Raw genomic sequence first — 14,513 nt, forward strand, 5'->3', positions numbered from 1 at the left:
AAATTTTTCTAGAAACCTAAAACATTTAATAACATTGTTTAGCGAGCAGATTCTAGCTTTTTTGAAGATACAGCACACTATTTTATAGCATTTATATTTCCCTCTGTAAGTTAATTAAAAAAAAAAATTTATTACTTTATGCCCAGTACCATGTTAGCTGTAAAAGATGTGGAGGTAGAATACTTAATCTTTGCCTATAAGGAGACAGAGATCTTTGAACATACATAATTTAGAAGGACAAATAACTGAAAAATAGCCTGGGTAAAATACAAGGTGAAATACTATCCAGGGTATAGCTATATTTCCAGGTAAGAGTACCTGTGTACGTTTGTGTGTGCGTGTGTATTTATGTTTCACTTTTTGTAGAATTGAAATTGAATTTTCATAGGACCAGTTTCCTAAACCTTCTTGAACTAATTAGAACTACCCTGGGATAGCATAGCCTGTTTAGGACTCACTGGTGTGAAGTATTCTCCTTTCAGACTTTTTCTCAGGTCTTGATTAGATCGGTTAAAGCTTTCAGTGAAAAGGTATGAAGATATTGATACCTTTACCAAACAAAAATGAAAATATTCCACAGATTGCGTAGGAGAAAAAAGCAATGGTACAGTAGTGGAATCTATAAATAAGAAGCAAAGTCTATATAAAAAGGTCCCCCCACCAAAAAAAATTCCAAAGAGTTTCATGAGTTTCTGCCTCTCTTTTAGTGTTATCTCATTTTGATTTCCACTGTCCCAACAAGCTTGCTTGCTTTTCTCTCTCTTTCTCCTCTCTTTGTCTTAGGGATTTTTTTTCCTTAACAATCTTTGGAGATAGTAGGATTACAGAGGAGAAAATAATGATGCCCTAAAGATATCAAATCTAAGCTCTTGAAGAAGTAAATGACAGTTTATAAGTTGTTTGTATACTGTTTTGTAAAAAGCAATTATATTTAATCCTTTAAACATCTATATGACACAGGAAGAATATTAATCTCATTTGACAAATGATGACAGTGAAGATAAAACAGTTTATTTATATAGTCACCTAGCAGAATAACTGATAGTAGGAAATCATGTCCACTCTAACCTTTGTTAAGTAAGATATCTTAAATGATAGCTCTTATTCAACAAATATTTATTGAGCCATAGACTAATAATAGAATAAAAAGCCTAGAAACAAGCATATACATATATAGTCAACTGAGTTATGATACAGGTAACATTGAAGTGCAGTGGGAAAAGGTGGGTTTTTTAATCAACTAAAAATGAATTTAGGGACTTCGCTGGTAGTCCAATGGTTAAGAATCTGCACAGGTTTGATCCCTGGTCTAGCAAGATTCCACATGCCATGGGGCAACTCAGCCATGGGCCACAACTCCTGAGCCCACACTCTGGAGCCAACAAGCCACAACTACTGAGCCTGTGTTATGCCTAGAGGCCATGGTCACAAGAGAAGCCACTGCAATGAGAAGCCCATACACCACAACTAGAGAGTAGCCCCTGCTCATTGCAACTAGCGAAAGCCTACATGTAGCAACAAAGACCCAGCACAGCCAAAACTAAATAAATAAATTTCTACCTTATACCATACAGAAAAAATTAATTTGTGATGGGTAAGAGATTTAAAAATGTAAAAGGTAAAGTAATAAAAGCTTTTGGAAGAAAGCAGAAGATTATCTTCATGACTCTATTTTAAATAAATCAAACATTTCTTAAATACGAAAGATTTTTAAAACAGTACAAAATAAAGATCAAACCATAAAGGAAAAATTGACAAATTGGCTTTCATTAAAATGAGTTCATCAAGAGAAGAAGGTAAAAGAGCAGGCTACCAAATGGGAAATTATATTTGTAATACATATATGCAATAGGTACTCTACCTAGAATGCTTTAAAGAAGTTCTGCAAACAGTGTCAATCAACCCAATGGAAAAATATGCAAAAGGCTTGAACAGGCACCTCATAAAAGAGCTCTGCAAATGACTTATAGACATAAGAGAAAAATGTGTTCAACATTATCAGTCATTGGGAAAATGAATAATAAAACCTCTGTACATCCACTGAATGGCAAATTTAAAAGGCTGACAATACCAAGTGTTGGCACAGCTGTAGAGCACACTGATAGAAGTGTAAGCTGGTATAAACACTTTGAAACACTGTTTTGTGGAACCTTTTAAAGTGTGTCTTATGTATATGACCCAGCATACCAAATGACATGTAAGAAAGTATGTACATGTTCATAGCAGCACTCTTCAGTATAGCCCAAGTGTCCAGCAAGAGTAGGATGGATATGTGAATTATAATATGCTCATATTCAGCAGTGACTTCCTAACCTAGCTATGAGGAAACAGATTGTTTTCCCTAGATGTCAGAATGGAATTCTTTTATTACACACAATGTCAAACTGCTTGAAAAGTTTCTAAATGTTCAAGTGTACCTTCTGTACTCATGGCATTGCAGATCAGTGGCAAACAGTGCAGACCAGCACTTCAAAAAACACTAATCTCAAGTGATAAAAATTAACAAACTATAACTGCACAGAGCAAAGTGGATGAATTCCACAGCCAGATGCAGAAGGGTCTCTCTTTTATGATTCCCTTCATATAAAATTCATGACAACAAAAATCATTCACCTATGATGTTATTTGTTAGAACTACAGTTGAAGAGCTGGAGATCTATCATCTGAAGAGGTTACAGTTCTGAGGTTCTCAGTCCTGGCATTGCTTTGTTTTCATGCTGGTTGTATGGGTGTGCTCATTTTGTGAAAGTTTATCTAGCTGTGCACTTAGGATTTGAGCACTTTTTAATATTTTATTTACATTAAAAATTATTGAACATTTATTAAACATATGCCCTCTAAACTTGTGAAGGTAATAGATGAATGGAGAAAACAATGCCTATGTAAGTATATAAACAAATGTGAAATTACAGATTATGATTCCCTGAAAGAAATAATAATAAGATACAGTGAAAGAGAATAATAAAAGAAGAAATCTACTTAGATAAGATGGTCCAAGAAGGGGCTTCTCTGAGACCTAGAGGATGAAAAGGTATCAGCGATAACCATGGCAAAAACTCCAGGGACTTCAGTAGTTACTTTGAGTAAAGAAATATAATTTAGTGTATTTACAGTAAAAGAAGATATGCAGACATAAGGTACAACCTGGGGATTGGTGTCACAAAGATTGGGACAGGAGGAGAAGGGATGGAGAGAAGTAGGACTTTCACTTGTAGTGAAAAGACTAGTGGAAAGACCAGCATGGAGTTTTACAAGAGGCTTGTCGACGTCAGCATGAGAAGAGAATGATGTGCTATTTAAGATATAGAAAAATCTAGTGTTAAAGGAAGTGTGTTCCTAGTTAATTATCCAAATCAAAGAAACTATGATCTATTTAAGAGTTAACTGCTGTGCTTAGTTGCTCAGTTGTGTCCAACTCTGCAACCCCATGGACTGTAGCCTGCCAGGCTGCTCTGTCCATGGGGATTCTCCAGGCAAGAATACTGGAGTGGATTGCCATGCCCTCCTCCAGGGAATCTTACCAACTTACGGATCAAATTCAGGTCTCCCGCATTGCAGGCGGATTTTTTATCATCTGAGCCACCAGGGAAGCACAAGAGTTAAGTAACAGATGAATTTCACGTGCATTTCAGTGTGCTTCATATAATGTGATGTATGTAAAAGTAATTTGCATATTAGAGAATTTTGATTCAGGCATTTAAAAATGGATGGCAAGTAGAACATCATTTATTCCAAACCCTTAGCATCTCTAGAATTCCACTGGTCCCCCCTCCCCAACACACAATAATTTCCTTATCAATCATTTTAACTCTGTCAGTCTTCCCTTTTGATTTCTTCCTACCTCATCCTTCCCCCTCACCCTCAAATGTTTCATTGAAAGTACTAAGCATTTTCATGTATATCAGCTTCTTTAATCCTTTTATAACCCCAGCAGTATCATGTTTGTGGAGCTGCATAGAGGAAACTTTGGCTCAGAGAAGCTATATGACTTGCCTAAGTCACAACCTATACTCTTGACTCTTTAAGTGCAGTGCTTTTTTCTATCATGCAATTGAGACCTTCATCTTTTCCAAATGAACACAGGATAGTGTTATTTCAAAATATTGAAATACGAAATATTTGAAATATTGAGGTATTCAAAATATTACATTATGAGTAATGAAACTGTGCTGTTGTTTGTTAGATTTTATAAAAGACATCTTTCTAGAAGGGCTAAGTTATATATAAGAATATAAGATGCTGTTCAGTCATTAAGTCGTATCCAACTCTTCACAACCCCATGGACTGCAGCACGCCAGGCTTCCCTGTCCCTCACCATCTCCTGGAGTTTGCCCAGGTTCATGTCCATTGAATCAGTGATGCCATCACAACCATCTTATCCTCTGTCACCCTCTTCTCCTTCTGCCTTCAATCATTCCCAGCAATAGGGTCTTTTCCATTAAGTTGGCTCTTCATATCAGGTGGCCAAAGTATTGGTGCTTCAACTTTAGCATCAGTCCTATATATGTATAATGTGTGACCATATTTCACTTTACACAGACTTGAAATCAATTATATATATATATACAAACAAAACTTTAAAGTTTTTAATAACTTTTGAAGTAATTTGAAACTTCCTAAAATGTAACATATCCAGGATCTGATTATAATAATTATCACTAATTTCATATGTTTTCTTAATTACTAAAAATCTGGAATAAAAAAGGTACGACCTTGATGCAGATGGTTAAAAAAATTGAAACAGCCCAAGATCTCACTAAAAGAGGTAAACCAAATGATTATTTAGAATTATTTGCCTTCCTTCTGACTCTGTGAAAGTTGCTCAGTTGTGTCTGACTCTTTGCGACCCCATGAACTGTACAGTCCATGGAATTCTCTAGGCCAGAATACTGGAGTGGGTAGCCTTTCCCTTCTTCAGGGAATCTTCCCAACCCAGGTCTCCCACATTGCGGGCAGATTCTTTACCAGCTGAGCCACAAGGGAAGCCCAAGAATACTGGAGTAGGTAGCCTATTCCTTCTCTAGAGGATCTTCCTCACCCAGGAATCGAACCGGGGTCTCCTGCATGGCAGGCAGATTCTTTACCAACTGAGCTATCTGCTCTCTACATATCTTTAATATCACTACCAATGAGTAAACATTAGGAAAATAGATTAAACTCAGATTGCTTGTTTTTCATCACTTGCTGTCACTTTGGAGGGCCTGGAGCAAGGTTGGGAGGAACTAGGAGATTAAGAAGATTCATTAAAATGAAGTAGATAGATTAGTGGATTTTAATCCATTTTCTTTGAAACTTGAGAGATAAGATATTTTTACTGAGAACACACAACCTGCTTCTGAAATATCTGGTAGTATTATATCTGTTTGAATTTTTATACTGACTTGTAAACTGGAACAGTATACTATCCAACAAAAGAATCTACACTTTCTGGAAATGGAAAGGATCCCTAGTTGCATTGAATCTTGTGATCAGGTAAAACAGAGCAGGTAATATATGGATCTGATCATGTTTCTCTTTGACTGACATGTCATAAGGGAGAGGCCTGATCAACAATTTCTGGTTTCAGCCATTTCTGGCAGTAGCTGTAGCTGTTCATATGAGATGACTGTTCACTTAGTGTTATCTTAGAAATTGTTCCTGGAATATCCTGGTGTCTATTATGTATGGCATGAGAATAAGTGTTTTGGGGGTCTGATATGCCATAGGATGACTCCCAGGAATGTAGTAATGTACCAGACTCTTTGTTAAGGCATTCTTTCAATCTCCAATTTTTCTTCTCTTTTATTTGCCATAGAGTGAGTCTCATCAGTTTCGTGTCATGGCAGCTGTCCTTCGCCATTGTTTACTAATCGTAGGTCCAACTGAAGACAAAACAGAAGAGCTACACAGGTAGGTGGCCTCTGTTGATCGCTCAGTGAAAGATATAATCAGCTCTTATTGTTTTTATGCATCTGATTTTAATTGTTATAAACACAAGAAAGTGGAAATATTATAGTAAATCAGGAAGCCAGTAGGTCGAAAATCATTACTATGCCCTGATGAGAAATTTTCATTCTGTTTCCTTTGACTTTGTTATATTGAGCCCCTCAACAAGAGAAGAGAATTTGGCCTTTGTTGCATTCAACAATAAAACCCAGAACAACAATAATAATAGCACACAGTTATTGAATACTCTGTGTAGCATTATGCTGAGTGCTTTATAAAGACTAACCTCTTTTAATCATCACACCAATCTTATGAGGTAGGTACTATTTTTCCCTTTTAATACGTGATGAAACTGAGTCATAGAAAAATCAAGCAGTTTCTCTGAGATTGCATGTAAGTGAAAGAGCTTGGGCTTGAACCCTGATTTTAATGACTACACTTAAACTAATACTCTATTTTCATTGTAAGAGGATTTATCAAAAAGTATATCTTAAGCAATGTTAATTAAATTTTAAAAACTTTTTGTAAGAATTGGGTCCCAGTCTCAAGTATCAATATATAAAAAATGGCTCAAGTTTTGTGACTTGCCTACTAGAGCTATTATGGACTGCTGTTAAAAGTTATCATTCTCTGAGAACAACTGAAGAAGTATTAATGCATTTTTCTAGTTCTCTTACTTTCTATTTTATGTCAGATTAGTAGTAACAGCACCTCTGACTTTAACATGAGATTGTCTATGGTGCTTTATTCTGTAAGAACACAAATGGCATTTTAAACAATTCAAATAAATTCAAATTTATAAATTTTGGCATTAAGTCTCCTTTAAAAACAATTTAAAATTGGGTTCTTCTAATAGAAATTAGCTTTAGAAATTATCTAAAACATACATTATATTCACAGTATATGCAGTATATACAGTATATCCAAAATATAGCTTAAGTAAAACTGTATAGAAATACAACCAGAGTGTAAAATAAAACATACCCTTGTTATTTTTCAGTCATATCCATATTATTTTAGTTATGATTGGCAGTTTATCATTTGATATTGTACTCAGTTTGTTGGTAGGTTACCTTATGTACTCTGCCCTGTATGCCTTCAAAACTTGTTTTCTTCACAGTTAAAAAGTATACGTTTTTCTGTAGCTACAGATCAATAGTTCCTTTAAATATCTAGAACTGTGTCTTTAAAAATAATCAGATTAACTGCAGTAGCTCAAATACTCTAAAAAAGATTTTATTAAGCCTTTTTGTCTCACTAATTTTTTCATAACAAGAAACACTGGAAACCTAGATATTAAATCTAAAAGAAAATAGGTTTATAAGCCCAGGTATAAATTTATTTATTTTGGAAATCTGATATCACAAGTTAAATGACATTCATACAAGGATATGAGAAGAAAGTGCTTTGATGGCAATTGTTACACTAGTCACAAAAACATTGCTAAGGATTTCTCTGAAGAGTGAATTTAATATTTTAAAACAGTACCCAATATTCATCAAAAGAGAGCAAAACTGTATAGAGGTTTTAAGAAGAAAAGATTTTTTTAAAGTAATCTGATATCTTTACTTTCTGATATTTGCTTTAAATACTTATTCTTCTTAAAAAAATATTTTTCTTAAAATTTATTTTTATCTTATAAGTTGTTCTGATAAATTATGTGTTAGCTGTATTGTAAATAAGAAGGAATATCCCTAGAGCCACAGACAGATTTATATATATTTCTAAAAGGCTTTCCTGGGAGATTGAGGTTGCTGCTGACATGACAGTTTATCTGGACTGGCCTTGCATGTCCCTTTAATCAGAATTAAAGTGATTAGTATCATTTGAGCAGTAATGACTCTAAGCTAATCTATTTAAATGCAGAAAAACTGTACCAACCCCAAAGGGTTATTTTAAAAACCTTATTAGAATTGTAATATCTACTAAATTCTGCCCAGTTGTAGTGGCTCTGAAAACTGTGTGTGTGTGGTTAAAAGCATCATTTTTGAAGATAATCAGAATGTTTCATATTTCAACATCTCATTCCATTTTTTACCTTTATTTTGTAAATTTGTTTTGCTTTCTTTTTTAAGAGGAAAAGTGTAATGAAATAAGTAAACCTAGATAGTGTGGTGGATGGTTATGCATTGTCATCAAACTCAAAGGATTGTAATAGTGATTAAATGAGAAATTAGTAAAGCCATCCATCCCTGGTATGGATTAAGTTCTCAGTAAATGGGGGAGAAGCTGCTCCTGCCAGCACCACAACCCTACTGCCACTGCTGCTTCTGTTACTGTTATTATAATGAGCATATTGGCTTTGAGATCCAATATTTCGTTCTAAATCTCTTCTTTAAAGTTTCTTCAATTTTGATATTTTGTTTAGAAAGCTGTTTCTTTGTATATATTGTGATTGTGTAGTAAAATCTCTTTTCTGTTAATCTAAGATTTTATCAAGCCAGATGCTTGGCAGGCACATCAGGAGCCTGCTAAGGTGCTCTAGGAGACAAGTGAGTAAAAATATGGCTTAGCAGCAGCTTTTTCTGATACGTTGTCTCTGTAAGACAGTGCCTTTCTTTTTTCCCCTAGAGAAATCAGGAGGAAGGACATGGACATAGAGATAAAATGAGTTAGCTGACAAAGACAACTGACCTTGACATCAACTTAATTACCACTAATCAGAATTTTATATAGTTTCTAAAATCTATATGTTCTATTTCATTTCCTTTTGTCTATATTTATGGTAAAAAGTAAATTGTTGGTATGATCCACCTTTGTGGCTCCATTAAAGGACATCCTAATTCTGTCTATCTCTGCTATCTGCCTGAGAGTATTTTCAGCCCTCTTGTCCATAATCAGTAAGCTTATGCTAAACACTTAGCCAGAAAAAAAAAAAAAGAAGAGTTGCTTGTGGATGTGGTTGTGGTTTTGTTTTATTTTGGAGAGAAGGGGGAAGATGGGGATGGCCTGTATGCTAGAAAGGGAAGGACCAGATCTGATTTAATTTCCCTTCAGTTTCTCAGCCTAATTCTTTCACTCAACACATTGGCATCTACAAAGATTTCTTTTTTTTTTTTTGTATCCAAAATTGCCAGTGTGTATTTAAAAAGTACTTGCTTCCTTGCTTTTTTTGTTCTTTGTTGAGAACAAAGAATGTTCTAAATGTTCTTCATTTTATTTCACATATTTAAGGGGACAGTTTAGCACCTAATGACATCTCATTACAGTGCTAAGCATAATGTCTTTTTTCCCCTAGCTTTACTGAGCCATAATTGACATATAACATTATGTACATTTAAGGGGTAGAGCGTGTTGATTTGATACACATATTACAAATACAAAATGTTAAAAAATAAGTATAATGTCTCACACATGGCAGACTTTTGATAAGTGTTTGAAAATTGGAACATTTCATTTTGGTTTGTATTTATAAACTGAGTACTTACTATGTGTTAGACACTATGTTGAGCTCTAGAGGCAACAAAGATAAAGAGAGTATGATCTTTGTTCTCCAAGGCTCACCAGCTAAGTTGATGAGTTGTAGTTTTGAATAGGGTAATCTGGCAGACCTCACCTAGATGGTATCATTTCAGCGAAGACTTAAAGGAAGTGAGGGAATGAGTGAGCCCTTTGACTGTGTGGGGAAAGGGCAGTCCAGGAAACAGCGCAGAAGCAAAGGCCCCAGGGCAGGAGCAGTGGCAGGTGTGAAGAACTGCCAAGAACTTTGTGTGGCAAAACCACCATACACATGTCCCTTTTACTCTCAGACCATTTATCACCTTCTACTCAATTAGCTTTTTTGTTTTGACTGATCTCTACATACTAGAAAATAAGCTCCAGAAGGGGAGGGATTTACCTCTGTTTTATTCATAATACCTGTCTAAAAATGCCTGGTATAAGTAATTAATAATTACTGAACTGAGATAGATTAAGGTAAATTTAGGTATTTACCTCTGAAAATCTTTTGGAGATCTTGAGGTTCATGTAAGTAGATTTTCCAGTCATGAAAAAAGGTATGTGAGCTCCCAATATAAAGAAGATACATTTGACCTGGAAAGTTTGCTAACAGCTGTAGGTCTGCTTATACTGTTATCATGCTCCTCAGTGTCATCCGGTATTAAATTATGTTTAGCCCAGTGATTGATACAGGACTGGATTTCAGATTGCCTTCCTTCTCCCACAACTAACAAGACTTTAATCAGAGCATTAAGGAGCTCTAAATAGGCCCTGCTTTTGAATCTGCATATCAGGAGGGGGCTGGGAGCTTGAGTGGGAGGATGTCATGTCCCAGTGATTAATGATCTCTAGGAGGCTGAAAAGGGGAGAGTAATATACACAGTATTTCTACCCCCTGGAGTAGGAATGCAAACACCATTGTGCAGATCTGTGCATAGTCACTGACTTCCTGGTAGCTGGAGAATTTCATACACTCTTCTACCACAAATAAAACTGTCAGAGAAGTGACAGAACTCAAAAAGCTGGCTTTCCTTACTTAAAAGAATAGCTTGAACACAGTGAGCCAGAAAATTAATTTTGTAGTTGTTTGGTAGCCCAGTTGTTCAGTAAGAAACGAGAAAATGGAACTTTTTCGTTGAAAAGCCTAAAACCTCCAAATATTTGTTGACTCAAACTCTACATTTGATTTTATAAATTTACCAAATTCCTAGAAACTGCTAATTTTAGATAAATTTAAAGGGAAGCAGTTATTTATAATGTAATGCATCACCTTAAACTTTTCAGTGTGGTCTCTGTGTTAGATTCCAGCCTATTGCCTTCTGTGTTGAAAAATACCAGTAACATTTCAAAATGGATTTTACAGTTTTAGAAATTAATTAAGAAGAGTTCTGTTTTTTTTCTTTTACCCCCAGTAAATCTATGCTATCTAATAATAGTTCCCAAATGCTTAAGTTAGGAGCACAATATTTTTATCTGTAGATAATTATCTAAAGATAATTGCAAAAATTTTTTAAAACTTTCCTATTTCAGCCAATTGTGATCATTTACAAATAACCAAAAAGGGACTTTGTTTAATAGTAGTAGCAGTGATAGCAGCAGCTGTAGTAGGTTCTTTGTGGGTAGAACCAAATAACTTTATTTTACCAGCAACCATTCATTCATTCATTCATAGGACTTGTTAAATTATTTTTCTTCTTGGTTCTGATTTTTTTGATGCCCTTTAACCACTTACTGTTCTCCAGTGTCTACTTTTTAAACTTGGAGTTCTTACAAAATTTTTTTCCCGTAATATAAAAAGAAAGAAAAGAAATACTCATTCTTAGGGAAATGCAGCCACACTTCAGGGTAGAGGAGAGAAAATATTTTGTATTTTATTTCTGTTTTGTTGTTTTTTTTTATTTTTGAGGGTGTCACTATAATCTAAATTAAAAGAAACTACTGTGGTCTAAATTAAGACTGCATCAGTTAGATTAAGCCCTGAATTTGGTTTCCAAGTGGTTAGACTTTTAAATTGCATTTGCAAGAGTTTATTTTTAGTCAGGATGTGGTTATTTTTAGATCTGCTTCTCTGTCACTAGGAAATGTAATGCCTGTCTCTCCATTGTTGTTTATCAGGAAGTTCTGAGGCACAGGCTAAGATCCAGTTAGCGCAGAACGCCTCTCCTTTTAAATGAAAAAATATGAAATAATATATGAAGGAAAATATATTAAATAAGAGCATGTCTGATTTTTAAATTGTTAATGTCATTTTAATCTCTTACACACTGAGAATTGGAACAAAATTTTTAGGGAATACCAAAAAATACGAGGTTTGGGTTCCCCCTACTGGTGTACATACTAGGCTCGTGATTTCATTAATACATAGCAAGAAAGGCCTAGGGGGATGAAGATTTGAAATAGCTATATTGGCCTCTTTTAAAGAAATCTGGATGAGATAGGGAGAAAAAGCACCATTTACCATTATTTGCAAATGTCTTACGAAAAAGGGGATGATCTAAAAATTGTATTTCTACATCTAGAAAGGACAAAACTTAATCCTGCAATATTTGGCTTTTAATGCTGTTGCCTCCGTGATAAGCTGCTTACATACAGTGCTTCTCAAATGCTTTATGTTGTAATCTAAGGAATAATAAAACACCAGTGGATCCACAAAAGGACTTAAAACCCCAGGGGAAAACTGCAAGACTAGTATTGTATTATAATAAAATTAAAGAGCTAGTGTTAAAGCTCACTAATTCTTATTTTTAGCATTTCAGAAAGTGACATGACATCATGTGATTGTGTATGTCCATTTAACATCTGTTCTTTCTAATTTGCCATGTGTGTATTTGAAACAATTCTCTTTATTTTCTATCTCTTAGTCAGTAAATGCCAAATAATATTAAAGGCTCATTTTGAAAAAGAAGAATTTTAATTGACTCCTAAAAGTCTTACTATGTTTGCATTTTAAAGGACTATTCAATCAAATTAAAATATTGTCTTTTTAAATTGCTTTTCAGCAATGCAGTCAACCTTTTAAGCAATGTTCCAGTCTCTTGTTTGGATGTTCTCATTTGTCCATTAACCCATGAAGAAACAGCTCAAGAAGCAACGACTCTAGATGAACTGCCCAGTGATAAAACAGCTGAGAAAGAAACAGTTTTGAAAAGCAATACCATGGTATACAATGGTATGAATATGGAAGCCATTCATGTCTTACTCAATTTTATGGAGAAGAGAATAGACAAGGTAATACTGATAAAATGGAGAAGATACCTCTAAAGAATATAATTGTACACATATACAGACATCACAGGATGTGATTTTTTAATCTAAATTTTTTATAGCTGATATCTTGAATATTTATGTATATTCTGGAAAGCCTTTTATTTACCATAAATGACAAATTGCTGAAACCAAGTGAATTTATTTGTTTAAAGCTGAAAATTGTGTTGATGTGACACCGAAATTGTGACTAGTTCCTGAAAACAAAGGAAAAAGTAATTTTCTAGTGTAGGTATTTTATAAGTTCTAGAAGTAAAAATTATGCCCCCCCCCAAAAATTGATGATAAATTCTTTCCATAACACCCAAAAGACATCTTTAAAGGAAAATTGCCGCTGTAAACTGCTTATTTTCTTCTTTCTAATCACTGTCTTTGTCAAGTAACTATATTAAAAGGCAGAAAGTTAGTTTGGGTCGGTCATGAAAACCTTTGCTGCCTTTAAGCCCATTGTCTGAGCCAGTGAGAATCCTATAAAATGTAGGAAAAATCAAGAAGGATACAAATGAGCATTAGTAAGCATGAAGATAACTCATGAAATAGAAATATTTTTAAGAAAATAATTTCTAAAATAGTTTTTACAGCTTTGGTAACATAAAATATCTCCCCCTCAAAAAGAGGAGTATTAACATACTCAGTTATATGAAGAAAAGTAATACTGTTAGAAACTAATCTAATACAGTATGTATGGTTTTCTTTGTAGGGAAGCAGCTATAGAGAGGGTCTTACTCCAGTTCTCAGCTTGTTAACAGAATGTTCCCGAGCCCATCGAAACATCAGAAAATTTCTCAAAGATCAGGTAACTGTTTAATGCATATTTCATCTCAAAGTTAATCTTCTTATATGTCTTTTTTAACATAAAATCAATGAGTCGAATTCTTTCACAGTGATTTCCTTTCAGAATGTCAGAAACTCAAAAAAAGTTAGTGTTAATCTTTGAAATCTTCCTAATCCAGAAATAAGTGACCCTATATATTTTTTAAGTCATTCATTCATTTACTCAACAAATGTTTATTGAGATTTGTGTGCTGTGTTCTAAGCCATGAAATACAAATGAAGTCTTTGCCTTGTGAAGTTTCCCTTATAGTAGGGGGATTAAAAAGTAAACAAATAAATATCTTGATACAATGGCAAGTAGTAGTGTTCTCAAGAAAGATACAGAGGAAGGAAAAACTTAAGGGAATAAGGAAGAGCCTCTCTGAGAAAATTTGAGCAGAAACTTGGATAAGTATGAAAAGGATCTTTGAAAATATCTGGAAGAGGATATTCTCTGAGAATAGTTCTGGGAATATTCTGGAAGAGGAATGTACCAGAGAGAATAAGTTCATAGTCTCTGGATGAGAGGATATTTTGGTATGCTTAAGAAAAAGCAGGAAAGCTAGACAATGTTGTTCTAGGGGGAGAGTGCTGGATAAAGTACAAGAGGTAAGCAAGAATCAAACAACATAAGGTTGTGTAGGACTTTCAGTTTTCTTCTAAGTGATGTGGGAAAGCATTGGACGGATTTGAGAAGGGAAGTGGTGTGACCTCATTTATATTTAAAGATATTCTAGCTACTAGATAGGCCAGAGGAGTGTGAGTAGATGTGAGGAGGCCATCCCAAAAGAGAACTGATGCTGAAGGTTATGATGGTAGTAGTTAGAGTTCATGGCAAGAAATCATCTTCCTACCTCTGCATCTACTGTCTGTCTGCATCTGTCTGTACCACCATATCCTTTGTCTCCCCTCTGTCACAGGGGATGAACTGTCCCTGCTTCCTTCAGAAGTGGCCAGCTTCTGTGCTCATATCCTGTAACCCTTTCCCTCTCACCTCCAGAACTTTGCTCCTACATTTATTCTCTTTCTTCTCATCTTTTTTTTTTTTTTTAATGTATTGGATCATTTTTGTC

The 14,513-nt window shown here is 34.7% G+C and overlaps 1 protein-coding gene across 5 annotated transcripts in view; it reads left to right on the forward strand.

Annotated features, from left to right (window-relative positions):
* RIC8B (RIC8 guanine nucleotide exchange factor B) overlaps nt 1-14,513 on the forward strand; it is a 111,733-nt gene that overhangs the window by 47,562 nt on the left and 49,658 nt on the right. For all 5 annotated transcript variants that reach the window (XR_008681710.2, XR_008681711.2, XR_008681712.2 and 2 more), the window contains exons 4-6: nt 5,795-5,889; nt 12,363-12,591; nt 13,328-13,423. Coding sequence is in view for 2 of the 5 variants with exons in the window: in XM_055394258.2 (XP_055250233.1) it covers nt 5,795-5,889; nt 12,363-12,591; nt 13,328-13,423 (420 nt within the window). In the remaining 3 variants the exon portion in view is untranslated. The remainder of the gene's footprint in view (nt 1-5,794; nt 5,890-12,362; nt 12,592-13,327; nt 13,424-14,513) is intronic.

Source organism: Moschus berezovskii, chromosome 6, assembly GCF_049115385.1.
Source record: "Moschus berezovskii isolate FMDL1 chromosome 6, NW_MosBer_1.0, whole genome shotgun sequence".
NCBI lineage: Eukaryota > Metazoa > Chordata > Mammalia > Artiodactyla > Moschidae > Moschus > Moschus berezovskii.